This window comes from Taeniopygia guttata, chromosome 7 (genome assembly GCF_048771995.1).
Source record: "Taeniopygia guttata chromosome 7, bTaeGut7.mat, whole genome shotgun sequence".
NCBI lineage: Eukaryota > Metazoa > Chordata > Aves > Passeriformes > Estrildidae > Taeniopygia > Taeniopygia guttata.
Window position 1 is genome coordinate 18,790,302 of NC_133032.1, and position 16,342 is coordinate 18,806,643.

The 16,342-nt window shown below is 44.9% G+C and overlaps 2 protein-coding genes across 6 annotated transcripts in view; both read right to left on the reverse strand.

Annotated features, from left to right (window-relative positions):
* The window catches only part of TTN (titin), a 239,364-nt gene that overhangs the window by 182,728 nt on the left and 40,294 nt on the right, over positions 1-16,342 (reverse strand). For 4 of the 5 annotated variants that reach the window (XM_072932288.1, XM_072932287.1, XM_072932289.1 and 1 more), the window contains 2 exons: positions 1,807-2,085; positions 191-754 (listed from right to left, as the gene is read on the reverse strand). In XM_072932288.1, the coding sequence (XP_072788389.1) occupies positions 191-754; positions 1,807-2,085 (843 nt within the window). Of the gene's footprint in view, positions 1-190; positions 755-1,806; positions 2,086-2,735; positions 5,259-16,342 lie in introns of all 5 variants that reach the window. The other variant, XM_072932290.1, reaches the window with a different exon arrangement.
* Positions 6,881-15,890, reverse strand: LOC140684567 (uncharacterized). The gene has a single exon (XM_072932292.1). It carries the CDS (start codon positions 15,597-15,599, stop codon positions 9,405-9,407), a length of 6,195 nt encoding a protein of 2,064 aa, XP_072788393.1. The 5' UTR covers positions 15,600-15,890; the 3' UTR covers positions 6,881-9,404.

Consider the following 16,342-nt stretch of genomic DNA (forward strand, 5'->3'; position numbering starts at 1 on the left):
GAAAGAAATATTGAAGTAACACATGGTGCACTGTGAGGCAGCAGGGGAAAAGACTTTACAGGGAACGGACCAGGTGGCAGGTCTGAGAAGAATTCACAGTGTAATTTCAGCCCAAAGAAATCTTTTGCCTGTGAAAGAATAAATGGGGAACCCAAGAAGACAAAAGGTAAAGGGGTGAGAACTATCTTACCTCTGACTGTGACGCTGGCAGAAGAGGAGCTGCTTCCTGCCTCGTTTGAAGCAGTACACACATAGTGGCCCGAGTCCTTGAGCTTAGCCAGAGGAATCTCAAGTGAGGCTATTTTGTCTTCAAAGTAAATCTTATAATCTTTGCCTGGAGGGATTTTGTTTCCATCCTTTGTCCACCCTACAGTTACTTTCCTGTCTTCATCTATCTGACATTCAAGGCGTATTTTCTTATTAACTGCTGACTGTACTGACTGCAAATCTTTAATGAAGTGCGGCTTGTCTATAATGACCATTTCAGTCTGGCAAATATCAGCCCCAAACTTGTTGGAAGCTTTGCATGTGTAAACCCCTCTGTCACTAGTGGTAAGAAGGGAAATTTCTAAAACATGTTTATTTTCCACTTTGGAGATCTTATGGTGGTCTGAAGGTGAAATAGTTGTTCCATCTTTCTGCCAGGTGATGTCGATGACTGGAGTGCCCGAAACAGTACACAGGAACTTGGCACTTTTGCCAACAAAAGTAGTAATAGGTTCAGGTCTGGTAAGAAATGTTGGCGGAAATGCCTCTGCAAAACAAAGGGGTTCAATGTTATCAAGAGGTGAGGAACAGAGCCACATTTGCCAGAGACAGTGAGCAAGAGAGACCAGCTTGTCACTGGACACTCTTAAGCAAAAGAAAACAGCAGTGAAGGAGATAAGAGGTGTTAAAGATGATACATTTTGGCTTTTGGTTTTGTACTTCTTCAGTCTATGTATTGCTGCAGAGCTTGAAGGCATTTTGATTCTCTGGAGCAATGCACGAACTAAAGGAAAATAAACAAAAAGCCAGAAATTCCTCCTCCAAGACTGACATGTTTGCTCAGTGTTATCGCAAGATGGGAAAGTCTGCATGCATTTCACTGTTCATGCACCTTTTTCTAGTCTCTAGCACCTAGCACTTAGCAAAGACCACATAAGGACTCCTCCCAGAAAGAGAAAAGTCAGAGTAAAAAAAGTCATCATAAAAGAAACAGCCAAAAGATGGTGACTTTTTGTTTGTTGCTTTCTTTTAAGAAAAACCCCCGCTCTATAGCTCTCAATATGCAAAAAATTTGCAGATTGAAACTCTTTAAACCTCTTTTTGTTTAAGAAGAACTATTTCCCCAGTCACAGAGTTCCCCTTTGGTCACAGCACCAAGATGTTCAGGTATGCAGATCTGCATAACCTGCGTCACAAATATAGTTGCAGGATAAATTTAAGGCACTAGGATAATCACACAGTGACTATTACACCAAGAAAACAGTTTTTAAAGTTTCTTGTGTTAAATAAACCTTCTTCAAGAATATATTCACAAAGCAATCCCATGCTGTTTCTTCCTGCTCTCTTTCCCCCTTCTTTCTTTCCCTCTGAAACTTTTCACACTGATTCCCTTCTCTTTATACAGAAAGCCCCTAAAAGCATCAGTCTCAAAAGTTATTCCTTTTCTATGCTTGTGCCTGCCAAAACTAGGTATGGATTATGTATTATGATGGCAACCAAGAGTCCTACCATAAACATGTGCAAGTATAGCAGTGAAAGCATTACAAGACGCCAAGGTATTTTATGGAAAAGGAGAAGTGTTTGGAAGTCTGTACTTACCAGTTACTGTTAAAACAGCTGTAGAGCTTACACTGCCATGCTGGTTGGAAGCCTTACAGCTATATTCCCCACAGTCAACAACTTGAGGCCTTGGGATCTCCAGTGTGGAGAGGTAGTTGGAGGTGCGAATGGAGTATTTGTCCCCATCATATATCTCTCGTCCGGCTTTGTACCACTGGAACTTGACATTGGGAGCCATCTCTACCTCACAGGTAAACTTGGCCACATGATTTACAGCCACTTCCAAGGGTTCAAGCCTTCTCCTCAGGATCGGTGCAACTGAAATTAGAAGCAGAGAGTAACTCAAAACCCCGCCTGTTGACATTCTGAAATTAAGTGACTGACTGAAAAAAAATGCAAAAAGGTGACATACTTGTAATTTACATAAAGTGACTGTAAAAGAAAAAATATCTGTAAGAAATGAAAGCAGTACTAGACTCAGTGGACAGACAGTCTTACATTGCATAATGACATCAGGAAAAAGCTCTCACTGGAAAAACAAAGTGAAATAGCAATGCACAATAGCAATAGGATATAAATATATAGTAATCTATCCTGGAGTTGTGAGAAATTGTGATGTGAATGAGAAGTGCAATGACTCTAAGGAGTGAGAGAGGGTGTAGCAGTGAGAAAAACAGGAAGAGCAGGTCCACTTCTCAGGCAAGAATAGGAGAAATGGTTGGGACTGAGATACAGCTTTGTCCTGACCATGCTAGTGCAATGAAACAAAAAAGTTTCTGACCAAAGACTGGCATAATGGAAGTGAGAGGCTTTGCAAAAGGGAACCATCAACCCAGAGAGAAAGGTGGCCCTCTGATTAGTGGCATCATGGTATTAATATTGTATGCCTGTCCAAAGATCCACATAGTAGGGGAGGTTCATTAGTAGAGCAGTGAATTAAAAAGATCATTTTATCCCCACAGTCCAACCTCTTTTAACAACTGTGAGTTTTGTTGCTGTTGTTTTTTTTCCACCTTGATTCAGTGCCTCACAGGTGTACTCTCCTTGGTGAATCTCCCCGCACACTTTGCTTATTACTAGTGTGTATGTGTCCTGATCTTTCAAACACTTGAATTTGTTGCCTGAAGAGACCAGTTTACCCTCAAAATACCAGTTCACCTCTCTGGCATTTGTTATGACAGACACTAGCCTGACACTCTCCTCTTCCTCCACAACAGTGTCAACCAGCTTGCTGTGTATGATGGGATAATCTTCTTTGCCCAGCTCATCCTCTTGCTTTCCAGCTCTAGTTTCCAGACCATCTCTGCCCTCTTCTTCACATTTTTCTTCTCTTTTCTCTTTTCTTTTCAGTGTCTCTGTGGGTGTCTCTGTAAGAACATCTGCAGAGGCTGCATCAGCAGTGGTTACAGCTGCACCCACATCCTTGATTAGACCATGCTCAGCCACAGTGTTGATTACTTGTGCAGACAAAGGGTGTTCCAGTGGTATTTCTACCTCCATAATCCTCTCAGCCTGCTGGGGCTCCAGCTCAAAGCCTGACAGAAGTGGACTGGCAGAGATTGGCAATGCTTTGGATTTTTCACCAGTCAGGGAACATTTATCTTCATAAAGAAAGGAATAGAAAACTTCCTTCAAGACTGTTTTCTGGTCAGCTGTCTGAATGTTGACTTCTCCCAAGGAGACTTGGATTTCTATGGGACTGCATCCTCCTGTGGTCACAACATACGTGCACAAGGTATGTGTATTCTCCTTGATGAGGTTTATTGCCTGGACTTTAACATCTTCTTTATCAGCCAGCCACTCTGAAAACAAGAGATTTTTCTCACTTACCACTGCAGCTTTCAGTGCGTATCTGATTTGAGACTTTATATCTAAGCTGCAGCTCTTGGGAACCAGAGCAGTGAGCTCACTGTCTTTGCTGAGGACTTGGCTTGGCTGGAGCTCACAAGAGTACATTGTTTCATGGGATTGTCTGTCTGCCCTCTGCCACTGCTTCAGTGGCTTGGAAATACTGACATGTTCTTCCTCCATGGACTGGTTTTCTTCCAGCAGCAAAGGAAATCTCACAGCCTGTCCCTCGTGTATTCTTGCAGCAAAATCTTCCTTTGCTGTTTCCAGGAAAGAAATGTTCTCCAGGGGGACAACTTGGCCCCCAGTGAAGGCCAATTCAGAGAGAAATCTTGGCTCAGCTTTCAGCTCACCTTGTGCTATCTGAAAGCCTTCAAGGATCTGGATTTGGTCACCATCCATGGCATGGCTCTCAGTGGTGCTTGACACCTGTAGAAGGGTTTGGGAAGCCTCTGTCTTCAGAGCAGCCAGTTGCTCTTCTGTGTTGGGGATGATTTTCTCTTTGGGCATGACTATCTGTGCAGCTACAGTCCCAAGGCAGCCTGGCAATTTTGTCTCCATCACTGCTGCAGGCACCACACCTTGGGTGCCAGCAGGGAGGGTTTCCAGAGGCTGTGCCAGAAGTCCACTGCTCTCTTGTGTTGTGACCACCTGGGTGAGCATCTCTTCAACACTCTGCACTGCCAGACAGGTTGGTGGCAGGCCAGGCAAGACATCCTCCCTGGGCAGCATGTACACTGCCTGGCTCATCTGCAGCTGAAGGAGGATTGAAGGCTCCCTCATGGGCTCAAGACCGAATGCTTCTACCATTGACGGAAGCTCACCAGCCTCCTCGTAGCAAAGAGGGCTTTGCTCCTCTGCCACTGCAGAGTGCTGCAAGGCCGGGCTCTGCCTACACACAGCGGGTTCCTCGGGCAGCACAAGGACCTCAGCAGAGCATGGGGCCTCACCCAGGGCACTCACGGCCCTGCACGTGTAGAGCCCAGAGTCCTGTTCCACGCAGTCCCTCACTGTCAGAGGGCCCAAGCCGTCAGGCTGCTGAGCAATGGAGCGATGCGCATCAGAGGAGAGCCGCTCACTCCCCTTGGACCACAGCACGTCGGGGCATGGCTTCCCCACCACGGTGTACTCCAAGGCTGCCGTGAAGCCCGGTGCACATTGCACGCTGCCCGGCTCCCTGGCAAAGCGGGGGAATCCCGGCTCCCTCTGGCGCATGCGGAGCTGGGCGCTGCAGCTGGCCTCACCGTGTACATTGCTGGCCACGCACAGATACTCACCCTCATCCTGCACACCTGCGTATGGGAGGATGAGGCTGTGGTCATTGCCAGCAAATACTAATTTACAGTCCATGCACGGGGTTAGCTTCGTACTGTTGAAAAACCACTGGATTTTGGGTGTGGGGCTGCCAGTAACAGTAACAGAGAGCCTAGCTACATCTCCCTGCCAGACCTCAACATCTGAGACCCGTTTGAGGAAAACAGGGGCTTTGCCCTCTTCCTCAAGTTTCAGCTCTGCTTTGCTGAAATAAACTGGCTTTCCAGGCTCAAATTCAAGTGCATTCTCTCTATCAGGCAACTGAAGGCTGCTGCTGTAGCCTTCATTTCTTCCTTCCTCAGAAGAGGCAATAAGAGACCTAGTGATGTCTGTATGGAAAAAAATTGTTTAGTTTTTCTAGAATATTTATGAGAACACTCATAGATAGCAATACACAGTGTTAGGCCATCTATTTTTCTATAGCTGGAGGCTTTCTCAATACTCTACAGCAGCTAGAAATGAACAGGAGGTCTGTGTTGTCTTTTTGCTATCACACTTGCCAAAATGAGTAAGACATGCTGTGTTGTCAGGTTGCTTAAGAATTTCCTATCTTGATCAGGATGCGTGTGTCTTTAAACCTGACATCACAGTATGGGTTAGGCATATCCCTCCAGGGTGCACTGTGCAAGTAACAAGCAACACTAATGCATTTCACAGATATAATTAAAGTGGTGTGTGTCATACATATTTGTATGTACACCTATGCAAACAAGTACAGCAGAAGAGCACTAAAACCCTGATATAATTCAAAACACCAACAAAAAAAAGCAGAATGCCACAATTAGGATTGAATCCCACCCCCTCCCGCCCAAAACCAACCAACAAACACACAATCTTTTCAGCACACTAACCTTTCTTCTGATGCATAGTTCATCTCTGTAAACTCTATCTTTTGTCTAGCACACCAAAAGATTACCTCCACCTTAACAGCTTTGTCCTGGTTTTGTCATTGGACCCTTAAGTTTACAACATCACTATTACAAACATCACAAGTTTAAACCCTTGATATAATATGATTGATTTAAATCTTTGCATTTGAACTCCTCCCTGTCAAGGTGCAGCATATTAAAACTCCCACAATGTCAGAGAAAAAGAGAACAGACTTTTAAGATTTTTTGTTTTCTTGCCTTTTTGAATTTATAGATATATGCATTAGACAACTTTAGTTCCAACAGTAGTTTAAAATGAGAGGAAATAGAGGCAAGAACATCTCTGCAGATGTTTGACAATAGAAACATCAGTGAAATATGGCATTTCCAGGAATGGAAAAATTCATGAAAAGCACAATGCAGGGAAAACCTTTGGAAATCGAATACTGTTGTCCCCACTAAGTTAAGTTTCCTCAGTAAAGGCCCAGAGTATTAGACAGATATAAGAGTTTAAAAAAATAATAAAAATGTGTATGGATTAATGTCTTTAGACACTGTAATGTCTCTACTGTCTCTAAAGTTCTCAATTACAGTATCTTCAATTTTAAAACTTATTGAGATATAAGAATTTTTGCAGCCCTCCAACAACAAATATAAAACGGAACAAACTCTGTCACCTAATTCTTTCTCATTGGTTTTAGTAATTATTAGTCTTGCCACAAGTGCCATAATATAAATGACATAGCACAGTGCATGCAATGATCAAGTGCAGAGAAGAAATGCTTAAGTAAAAAAAATTACAGCAGTCCTTCAGCGTTACTTACCAACTTTGTTAAAACAGTAATAAATTGTGCTAATATAATTAAGAATGGGTGGCAGAATTGGGTCAATAAAATAAAAAAAAAAAACCAAAACATTGCAGAGTGCAACCAATTTTAGTACAGGAAAATGCTTTATACACAGAACTGTGTCAAAAATTAGTGCACTTTCGTGTGTTCCTGGATATTTATGAGAGAAGAACTATACAGATACTTCTTCATATTTTAGATATGTTTGTAAAATGAATAAAGTACAAGAAGTGATGGAGTTAAATAATTTCATATTTATTCCACAAATTAACCATACATGTTAACATTCAATATACATTGATGACATATAGACATATTTAATTATTTTTTAAAGATATTTGTTTTATGGAAATGAAGACACATTAAATCTGAAAATAAAATTGTGAGCTTTTTCATTCCTATGAAAACCACAAAATTTTTAAAAGAGATAGTCAAGCTATTCTAGTTGTCCCGGACTAAGTTCATTCAAACCTTGGATTACTCCAGATTTAATAATTGTAGCTTAGGTGAACCAGGTCCTCCTGGCTAATGTAAAAAACTTAAACCAAGACTTATAAATTTACATAAACCACAAACACCACTAGAGATAAAGATGCTTGACCATATATTTCAGATGTGAATATGAGCTTGGACCTGTGTGGCTTATGGCTTCAAAACCAAGTTATGGGCCTCTTTGTGCTAAAAATATTCAGATTTACATGCAAAATAAAGACACTTCACAATTTTGCAGGACCTAATCAAAGGGCCTCTGACCTCTTTGACTTTGGAACTAAAAGACCCCTCACATCACAGCTGACATAGAACATCAGACAATTCATGCCAACCTCCCTAAGGACCTCTGCTGTTTAATGACTCGGTACTACACATCTACACAAGGAACGGACTGAGGACACATCATGGAGTAATTCCTTCCCAGCACAACATTGGGTCAGACAGTCATGCTTCTCTTTCCTACCACCATTAACTGTGCTTACAGAGCAAAGCACAATTTAGTCTTTTTACATAAAAATCTTAAATATTCATCAAGGGGTTATGACTGAGAAGACACTGAAGCAACACATTTGCATTAACCTAAACACTTCAGTCATTCTGCCTGGGTACTGGGTCATTAGAACTTGCCACTAATGACTTTAAATTTTTATCAGGCAACAAAATTGGGCAAGGTGAATCTTTTGAACAAAAATTACTATCCCAGGTGAGTGATGGGATAGTCTTAGAAGATAACAGATTTTTTGAGACATGGTGTTCTCACTGTGAGGACAAATCAAACTCCGAAATAAGAAATGGTATGAACATAACTGAACATACTATAGGAGTAGTTTTTATGCTTAAAGTCACCACTCTGCTTAAACCTGTTTGCAAGGCAACTGACAGCAATTTGTAAATAACTAGAAGAATCTCATTAACAGGTAAACAAAGTAAAATTCAATTTTGCTTAGGGATCTTGAACTCAAGATCTCATCTTGATATACAGGTGACTGGAAAGATGGTATGTGCATTAGAGAGTCATTTAGTTTCTGAGAAATACTAATTAATAACTTTCCTCAATTTAACAGATTTTCTTAATTAATTTATCATTAGGTAAGACAGATTTAATTCTGATTTAATTATGTCAGCTACTGCTGATTTCCCCTAAATGTTAGCATTACTTTAAATATAAAAATATATATTCACATTGAGAACATTAATGTAAAAATCTCCTGTGTTGAGAAAATGCCACACAACTGAATATATTCCTCTTATTTCTAGTCATCTTGATACATAGCATACTTTACTGTTCTTAACAATAAAAAAAGAGAGAAAGAAAAAAAGAATATGTAGAGATGTAATTCTAATGTGAAACAAGAATACTGCATAAAAATATCATACTTTCTTACTACTATGCATTTTTTATAAATGACACTGGAATACAGGGACAACCAAAATTATTTTAATGAATTTACAGTAACATAATTGATTTGTTATTATTATGCTCCCTTTCTCCTCTCCCTTTAACTCCTAAAAATACAGTACAAAATATGCTTTCATGTTTATTACTTGGTAATAGAGAAGAAAATCCTGTCCAGTCTCTACTAATGCAAAATTTTCTTTTTTTTCCCCATTGCTCTGCTTTTCTTTGCAACAGCGTAATTTAATTGACTTAAAAAAGGCATTTAATTCCATGAAAGAAGCCCATTGATGTAAGAAGTTTGCAGTGATAGAAACGATAAACAGGATTTGAAACATGTTCTGACGCATCATTTTGAGAAGGGGGAATACCAATTCCTTTAACAGATAAGGAGTCCTTTAACAGAACTATACCAAACTAAACAGCAGCATAAGTTAGTGTTCCATAGCTTTAGGTCACAAGAAAATAGTGGTATCTACATTTTCAGGTGATTTCTAGCCTACAAAAAACAGTAGTGATTGCACTGTTACAGACACACAGGTACGTGTACATTATACAAAAAAATTTGTCCTATGCAAATGAGTGTAAATTAAAATATCTTTACAAGATATTTACGCAAGGAGCATAGAAGGAGCCTAAAATATCCCTCAGTGCAGAAACTGTGCACAAAATCTATGCATGGATTAAATCTCACTTAAATTCTCCAAAGAAGGCAAATCTAAGTGAAACACAAATATGCCCACAGAGTGGTTTTCATCCTTCAAGAGATGAAAACAATGCCCCTAAAATGAGTGCTGCATTTTTACCTGCAGTGAACATCATAAAAACACTTAGTATTTCAAGAGAGACACTGAAATAAATTATGGAAATTTAGTATAATGTCAACACAGCACAAGTCTCAGCAGCTCCTGCCTTGTTAGTAGCTACACATTTGTACTGCCCACTGTCACTTTGCATCAGGTTTTCAATGGTAAGACTGTGCAAGCCATTCTGCTCTTCCTGCGCACAGTACCTATCCCCTTCCAACAACACCCCATCCTTGTACCAGCGGACACTGGGACGGGGGGAACCAGTCACAAGACACTGGAAGCACGCTGAGGCACCTACAAATGTACTGTAATCAGAAATGAGCCTCACAAATCTGGGAGGAGCTTCTGTGACCTGGAACTCAAAGCTGCAGCTCTCTGAATCCTCTGCCCTAAACTCAACCCGTTCCTCTTCTGATGGCTCTGCAAACACATCAAAACTAATGTTGACATGCTTCTCCCCTTCCACTTCCTGCTCTTGTTGAGTCACTGCGAGCAGTTGGATTGCCTTTTCTGAGTCATCTCCCTGCGGCTCAAACTCAAATTCCAGCTCTATTTCTGACTGGTCACCTGGGCTCACAGTCGTGCTCAAAAGCAAGTCGCACTTCTGGGACCTGTGTGGTTCACAGCCTGTGATTGTCTCACTGCTCACTGCATTTGCTTCCTGCTGAGCCATGACCACAAGGGAGCCTTTGCACGTTGCTTCTCCCAGTCTATTAATTGCCTGACAGCGATACAAGCCACTATCAGAAGGTCCTACAGTTTTGACCTTCAGACTGTGGAGTCCCTCCTTCTGACTCACAACATACTTCCCTGTGCCAGGTGTCACACACGTGTCACCTTTGAACCACTGAACTGCTGGGACAGGAGTACCTGTTACAACACACTCGAAAACTGCATCTGAGCCTTCTGTCACCTTGATATCTGTAACAGGCACAGCAAAGCGTGGAGGCATTTCAGTTACTTGGAAATCAATTTTTATATCCTCATTCTCCCCTGCTGCCAAGCCTGCAGCTTGTTCTAACAAGGCAAGTGGAAGTACGTCTAGGGAAACCACCATGCTCTTCTTGTCTGGGCTAAACTCAGGACTGGTTATGATTTTGACCTGCTTCTCAAACTCTTTCACTTCATTTTCATCCAGCTCCACTTCCAGAAGGATTTCCTGTGGTGAAGGGGACCTCGAAGATGTGTTTTGCTCCATGTCAAAGTGTATAACATGCTGGTGCATGACAGGGGGTGGCAGTGCCAGTGACCGTCCATCTTCAGGTAAAACTTCCACCTCTGCAATACTTTTAGCTTCCCCAACAATGTTCACTGCATGGCACAGATACTGTCCTTCATCAGCTTTCTGGACATTAGTGATTTCCAGAACATATTTGTTCCCATCCTTCTCTATTAGCACTCTCTCATCCAGCTCCAGCAAAGACTTATTATGATACCACTTCACTCCTGGCTTGGGCACACCCACCACCTCAGCCACAAACATCAGTGTGCTTCCCTCATACAACCTCCTCCCACTCAATGCCTTGAGGAATGCTGGTGGCATGTCCCTGCCTGATGGCTCCAGAGCTTCACAGGGGGTCATAAATCCATTTGACTGGGGCTGGTCTGGAGGCTGATGCCTCCTCTCACAGAGGGGGAGCATGGTCAGGGCATCCATATACTCCCCAGTGGGTGTTCGGTAGCGTTCTGGTGGCGTGCTGTCCCCTGATGCAGAGTAGGGTCCCTCAAAGGGTGTGAAATATTGCTCTGAGGGTGTGTTGCATTTTGAACTCTCAAAAGGTGTGGAGTAGTGCTCAGGGGCCATGCTATACACTGAGCCCTCGGATGGTGTGGAGTAGCGCTCAGGTGGCGTGCTGTACCCTGAGCCCTCGGATGGTGTGGAGTAGCGCTCGGGTGTGCTGAGCGGCGTGTGGTAGGATGCTGATGAAGCAGTTTCAAAGATTTCCACGGAGGAAGGTGGTGTGTAGAAGCGGTCTGAATCAGGTGACTCCTCTCTGCTCCCACTCTCCAGCTCTATAGACATTTCTGACTCAGGAGAGAAGGGCCGGGCAAATTCCTGATGGTTGTTGTAATAATCATAAACCGTGCTAAAGGTAACCTCCTCCACTTCCAGTGAAGTTATAGTTTCTTGGTGCTCCTGAACTGTGCCTTTGAGAGTTGGAGTTTCATATATCCCAGTGGATCTTAAATAATTGGCTAGGGACAAATCAGGCTCCAGCTCTGAAATTGGAACAGCACTGTGCTCTGGACCTGCAGAAGTATCCTCCCACATTTCTTCTCCATCGAGGCTGTTCTCAGAGGCTTCCTCAGTGGGAGTCCTCTTCTTGTCCCAAGACTCCTTCCTTTGCTCTTTCTGTGCCACAGGATCATCCATTACTAACCCAAGTGCGAGTTTCCCCAAAGAGAAGCTCTTGGTTGTGTTTGGTTCCTGCTGGATGTCTCTGAGCATCTCCTCAGGGGAATCTGTGCTTTCCATCTCACAGGTGAAGCTGCTCCTTCCTGGCTCAAAGAACTTTTCTGTCCCAGAAAACACTTCTTCACCATCTTCTTCAGCCCGATGCCCAGTCTGGGGTTTCTTTTCATGTGCAGCTTTTTTCAAGTCCATAATGAAGCTGTCACTCTGGGAGTCTATGGTCTCCAGTCGTTCCCCACTCTCCCACGCATGTGTTTCCTGAACTCCTCTTTGGAAACCTGGTGTGGGCTCCACTAGAAATTCATTAATTCTTTCCTGAAATGAGTCCTCTCCACAGACAGTCATCTTTGACTCCTGAACTTCTTCAGCAGAATGTCCCTTTTCAGCAGATACCATGACACTGCCAAGGTCCCCATTAGGTGTTTGCAAATCAGCTGTTGTGATTTCTCTTGGCTGTACCTCTTCCTGGGCATCAACCTCCTCCTGCTGCATCCTGTAGCTCTGACGCAGCTCCTCACTCAGAGACATCTCTCCTTCAAGCACATCATGTTGGTGCACTGGGGAGATGATCCCAGCGATGACCTCCACATTTTCCAGTGCTGTGGGGGTTTGTGCCTGTTCTGTGTGCACAGTCTCTGCAGCTGGGAAAGGCTCTGCAAACTTCTTCAGATCAAATATGATCTCGGTGTCAGGCTCAGACGGCAACAGCTGCTCTCTGAAATGCACTTCTTCCAGATGAACTTCAACTTCCTCAGTAAAAACCTGACCTGAGTTTTCTATGCCAGGAGGAGTGGGGATTCGAATCAAAGGGCTGCATGCATCAGACTCCATTTCTTGCAGCATTTGCCTATCACTTTGTATTTTCCAGTGTGGGGCACCACCATCATCAATCGCTTCTTCTTTACAAAGATTATCATCACCTTTAATGTCCTGCTCAATACCAACTGATCTCTCTTGCTCCTTGTCCTGTTCCTCCTGCTGCTCTCCTGCATAGAATTCATAAAAGCCAAACTCCTCCTTTGTGGGGGTGCTTGCAATGTGGTCCTGCAGGTGGGGCACACTTGGCTCTTCCACAAGAGGCACATCAGGAGTCATTGCCTCTCCAGCAGGGGCATCACACTCTGTGCAGATATCACTTCTGTCTTGCACCACAGGTGATATCGGAATGAAAAATTGTGAATCCTTACACTCCCTTGCCAAAGCAGACTGCTCAGGGGCATGTGCTTGCCCTTGCACTTCCATAAAGGATGAATCCTTACACTCCCCTGTCCGAGCAGACTGCTCAAAGGCATGTGTTTGTTCTTGCACTTCCATAAATGAGAAATCTTTACCTTCTTTTGCCAGAGCAGACTGCTCAGGGGCATGTATTTGTTCTGACACTTCTATAAGGGATAAATCCTTACACTCCTGTGTCAGAGCAGACTGCTCAGGGGCATGTGTTTGTTCTTGCACTTCCATAAATGAGAAATCTTTACCTTCTTTTGCCAGAGCAGACTGCTCAGGGGCATGTATTTGTTCTGACACTTCCATAAGGGATAAATCCTTGCGTTCCCCTGCCAGAGGAGACTGCTCAGGGGCATGTATTTGCCCTTGCATTTCCATAAGTGATAAATCCTTGCACTCCCCTTCCAGAGCAGACTGCTCAGGTGCATGTGTTTGTCCTTGCACTTCCATAAATGGTGACTTCAAGATGTCCCAGGACAGAGTATCTGTATGTGGTAGCACCTTGCCTCCTTCAGGCTCCAGCTCCTCAGAAAAGTGACCTGAGTCTTTGGCCACCAATTCACATCCTTCCCTGGATATAGTAGAGTGCAATTCAGTGGTATCAATTCCAAAGCTGTGATCCTCAGAGACAGCTTTTCCCCTGTTCTCCCTCATCTCAGAAATACCATCTGTATAACTCACCCTTTCTTCTGTATTGCCCATTTCTTGCTTTGTATAAACTTCTGTGATATCCAGCACCATTTTTTCCTCCATCTCACTTTTCCTGATGTGAGGTGTTTCCTCACAATCTTCCAACTGCTCACCAGGAGGTGGAGACAACCTCAGGGACCAGGGTAGGTGGGCTTCCTCCTCCTTGGGGCATGCAATTTCTTCCTCTTCATCCTTACCAAGTGTGCTGAGGCCTTGGAGGTGCAGAACATGGTCCATGGCAGGCAATTCCTCAGTGCCTTCACCCTTGCTATACAGGTTGGGTGCCCTGGGCTGCACTGTCAGCTCAGAGGCAGTCTGTGCTGCTCCAGCCACATTTGTGGCCACACAGCAATATCGCCCAGCATCTGTGACAGAGACCTCTTGAAGGTGTAAGCAGTATATACCATTCTTGCCCTCTTCAAACCTCAGTCTTTCATTGGCAGAGAGGCTCTGGCCATTCAAGGACCAGCTCACAACCGGTGGGGGCCGCCCAGACACAGCACACTCCAACACCACTTCCTCTCCTTCACAGCAATGAATATGTGTTGGGGCTTCTGTTACAATTTTGGGTGGTTCATTTCCCATGTCAAAAGAAAACTTAAATTTGTGCTTTATGGTGGAAGCAGCCTGCTCTGGAGAGAGTCGTGGGATCTCCCTCATCTCTGTGTCTTGCTCTGGCGTTGGAGTGGGGGCGGTGATTTTGATTTCCACAGGCAATGACAGCAAGTCTGAGTCTGGAACTGCACCTGGCAGTCCCTTCTCTGCTGCAAAGGCCAGACCAACTTCTTCCTCCTCCTCCTTCATTTTCTCCTCTTTCTTCTTCTCTTTCTCCCTTTTTTCCTCTTTCACTTTCTCCTCATCTTTCTTCTCCTCCACTTTAATCTCCTCCTTTTCCTTCTTTGTGTACTTATAGGCTGGCATTCGCTGCCTCACATGGAGTCCAGCTGAGGTGCTGACTGTGCCCAGCGGGTTGAAGATCACACAGGTGACAGTGCCACCATGTTGTGGGAGCACAGATGGGAAGGTCAGTGTGGAGCAGCACCCCGTGGTGTGAACAGCAGTGCCCTGGATGCGCCCCACGGGCTTGTCATTGTTGTACCAAGTGACGGTGGGCTGTGGGCGGCCGTGGAAGAGGCAGGAGAAAGCACATCTTTGTCCCTCAACAGTTTCCTGGGGCTTGATCTCCTGTACGAAGAGGGGTGGGCAGGGCTCCAGGAGCCCACCTTGCACCTGCCATCTCTCCCCCAGGTCCTTGGACCTGGAGTATTGCTTCACTACCTGTACTGCGAGGGGCTTTGAGCCAACCATTTTGGCAGCCACCTTAAGAGGGCCGGGCTTCCCAGGAGGTGCCTCCTGGGGCGTGGACAGGAGGAATTCCTGCTTCTTTTTCAGGGCTGCCCTCTTTGCTTCCCGCAGCCTCTGCAGCTTCCAGCGGATCTCCTCATCCAGCAGCTCCTCAGCATTAGGCACTGTGCCCCTGAGCTCCATGCCGTGCGGCGGCCCGGGGCGGCACGGCGCCCGCAGCGGCAGGCTCTGGAAGCGGATGGTTCGCACCATGCCCCGCGCTGGCGAGGGGTCCCCGGGCTCGGCCTCCTGGCCCTTGTCGAAGGGCGAGCCAGTGCAGCGGAGCACCACCCGCAGCCGCTCCTCCCGCCGCTGCTGCAGCAGGCACCCCCAGCCCTGCCGCATCCCCTCGGCATTCCCGGCGGGACACGGGCCCCGCCGCTCCCCTCGGCGTGCCACCAGCAGGGAGGCGGTGGACTCGGCCGAGCCCTCGCTGTTGATGGCGAACACCCTGTAGCTGCCGGCGTCGTGCTCCCGCACGTCCCGCAGCTCCAGGCTGGCGCAGTGCGTGTGCTCCGTGCTCTCGGTGCGAATCACCTTTCGGCAGTCCTGCAGCACGGGCCGGTTGTTGTGGAACCAGGCCATGTGCGGTGCTGGGCACGCCACCAGCTTGCACCTGAAGAATGCAGGGTCCCCCTCCAAGACAGACCTGCACTTCAGTCCCTGTGTGAAGATGGGTTTACGGTTCTGCGGGCACGCCAGCACTGCCGCTGTGCCGCGTCCCTCGAAGTCCACCCTGTGCCGTCCTGCAAGAGAGGGAGACTAGGTTACAACGTCACGCTCTGCCTACCACCTGCTTGTAAAAAAGTAATAATATATTGAAATAAATGGGCATGCAACAGATTTCATCACACACCCAGGAAAAAAAAGTAATTCACTCACCATATTTGTTCGAATAAACGCAACGCCTTGCTCTGTTTTAAAGATTGACACGAAAATCGTTCGTTGTCTGTTCTTTCTTCAGACTGGAAATTTCTTCTTGAACAAGCAAAAAAAGAATTTCAAAATAACATGTTCTTCTGCGTATATGTTTTTGTTGCCTGGAAAAGCTGTGTATCTTTGGGTGGCAAAGAAGAAAATCTTACCTGACTTGCAGACAGTAGAATAAACGCCCTTTCTGACCCCTCTGTTTGTAGATATGTTCAAACAATTGAAAAAATAGTTTGAAATATATTTTTTAAAAAGTAAGTAACAAGAAATGAGAAGGCGTTTATTCGAACTAATACAGCCACTAACTTCACAGTGTTATGCACGGGGGGAAAAAGCAAGCAACATGAACCACGTATGCTATCTGCAAGCCAGGGTAAGAGATGTATAATGATGAATTA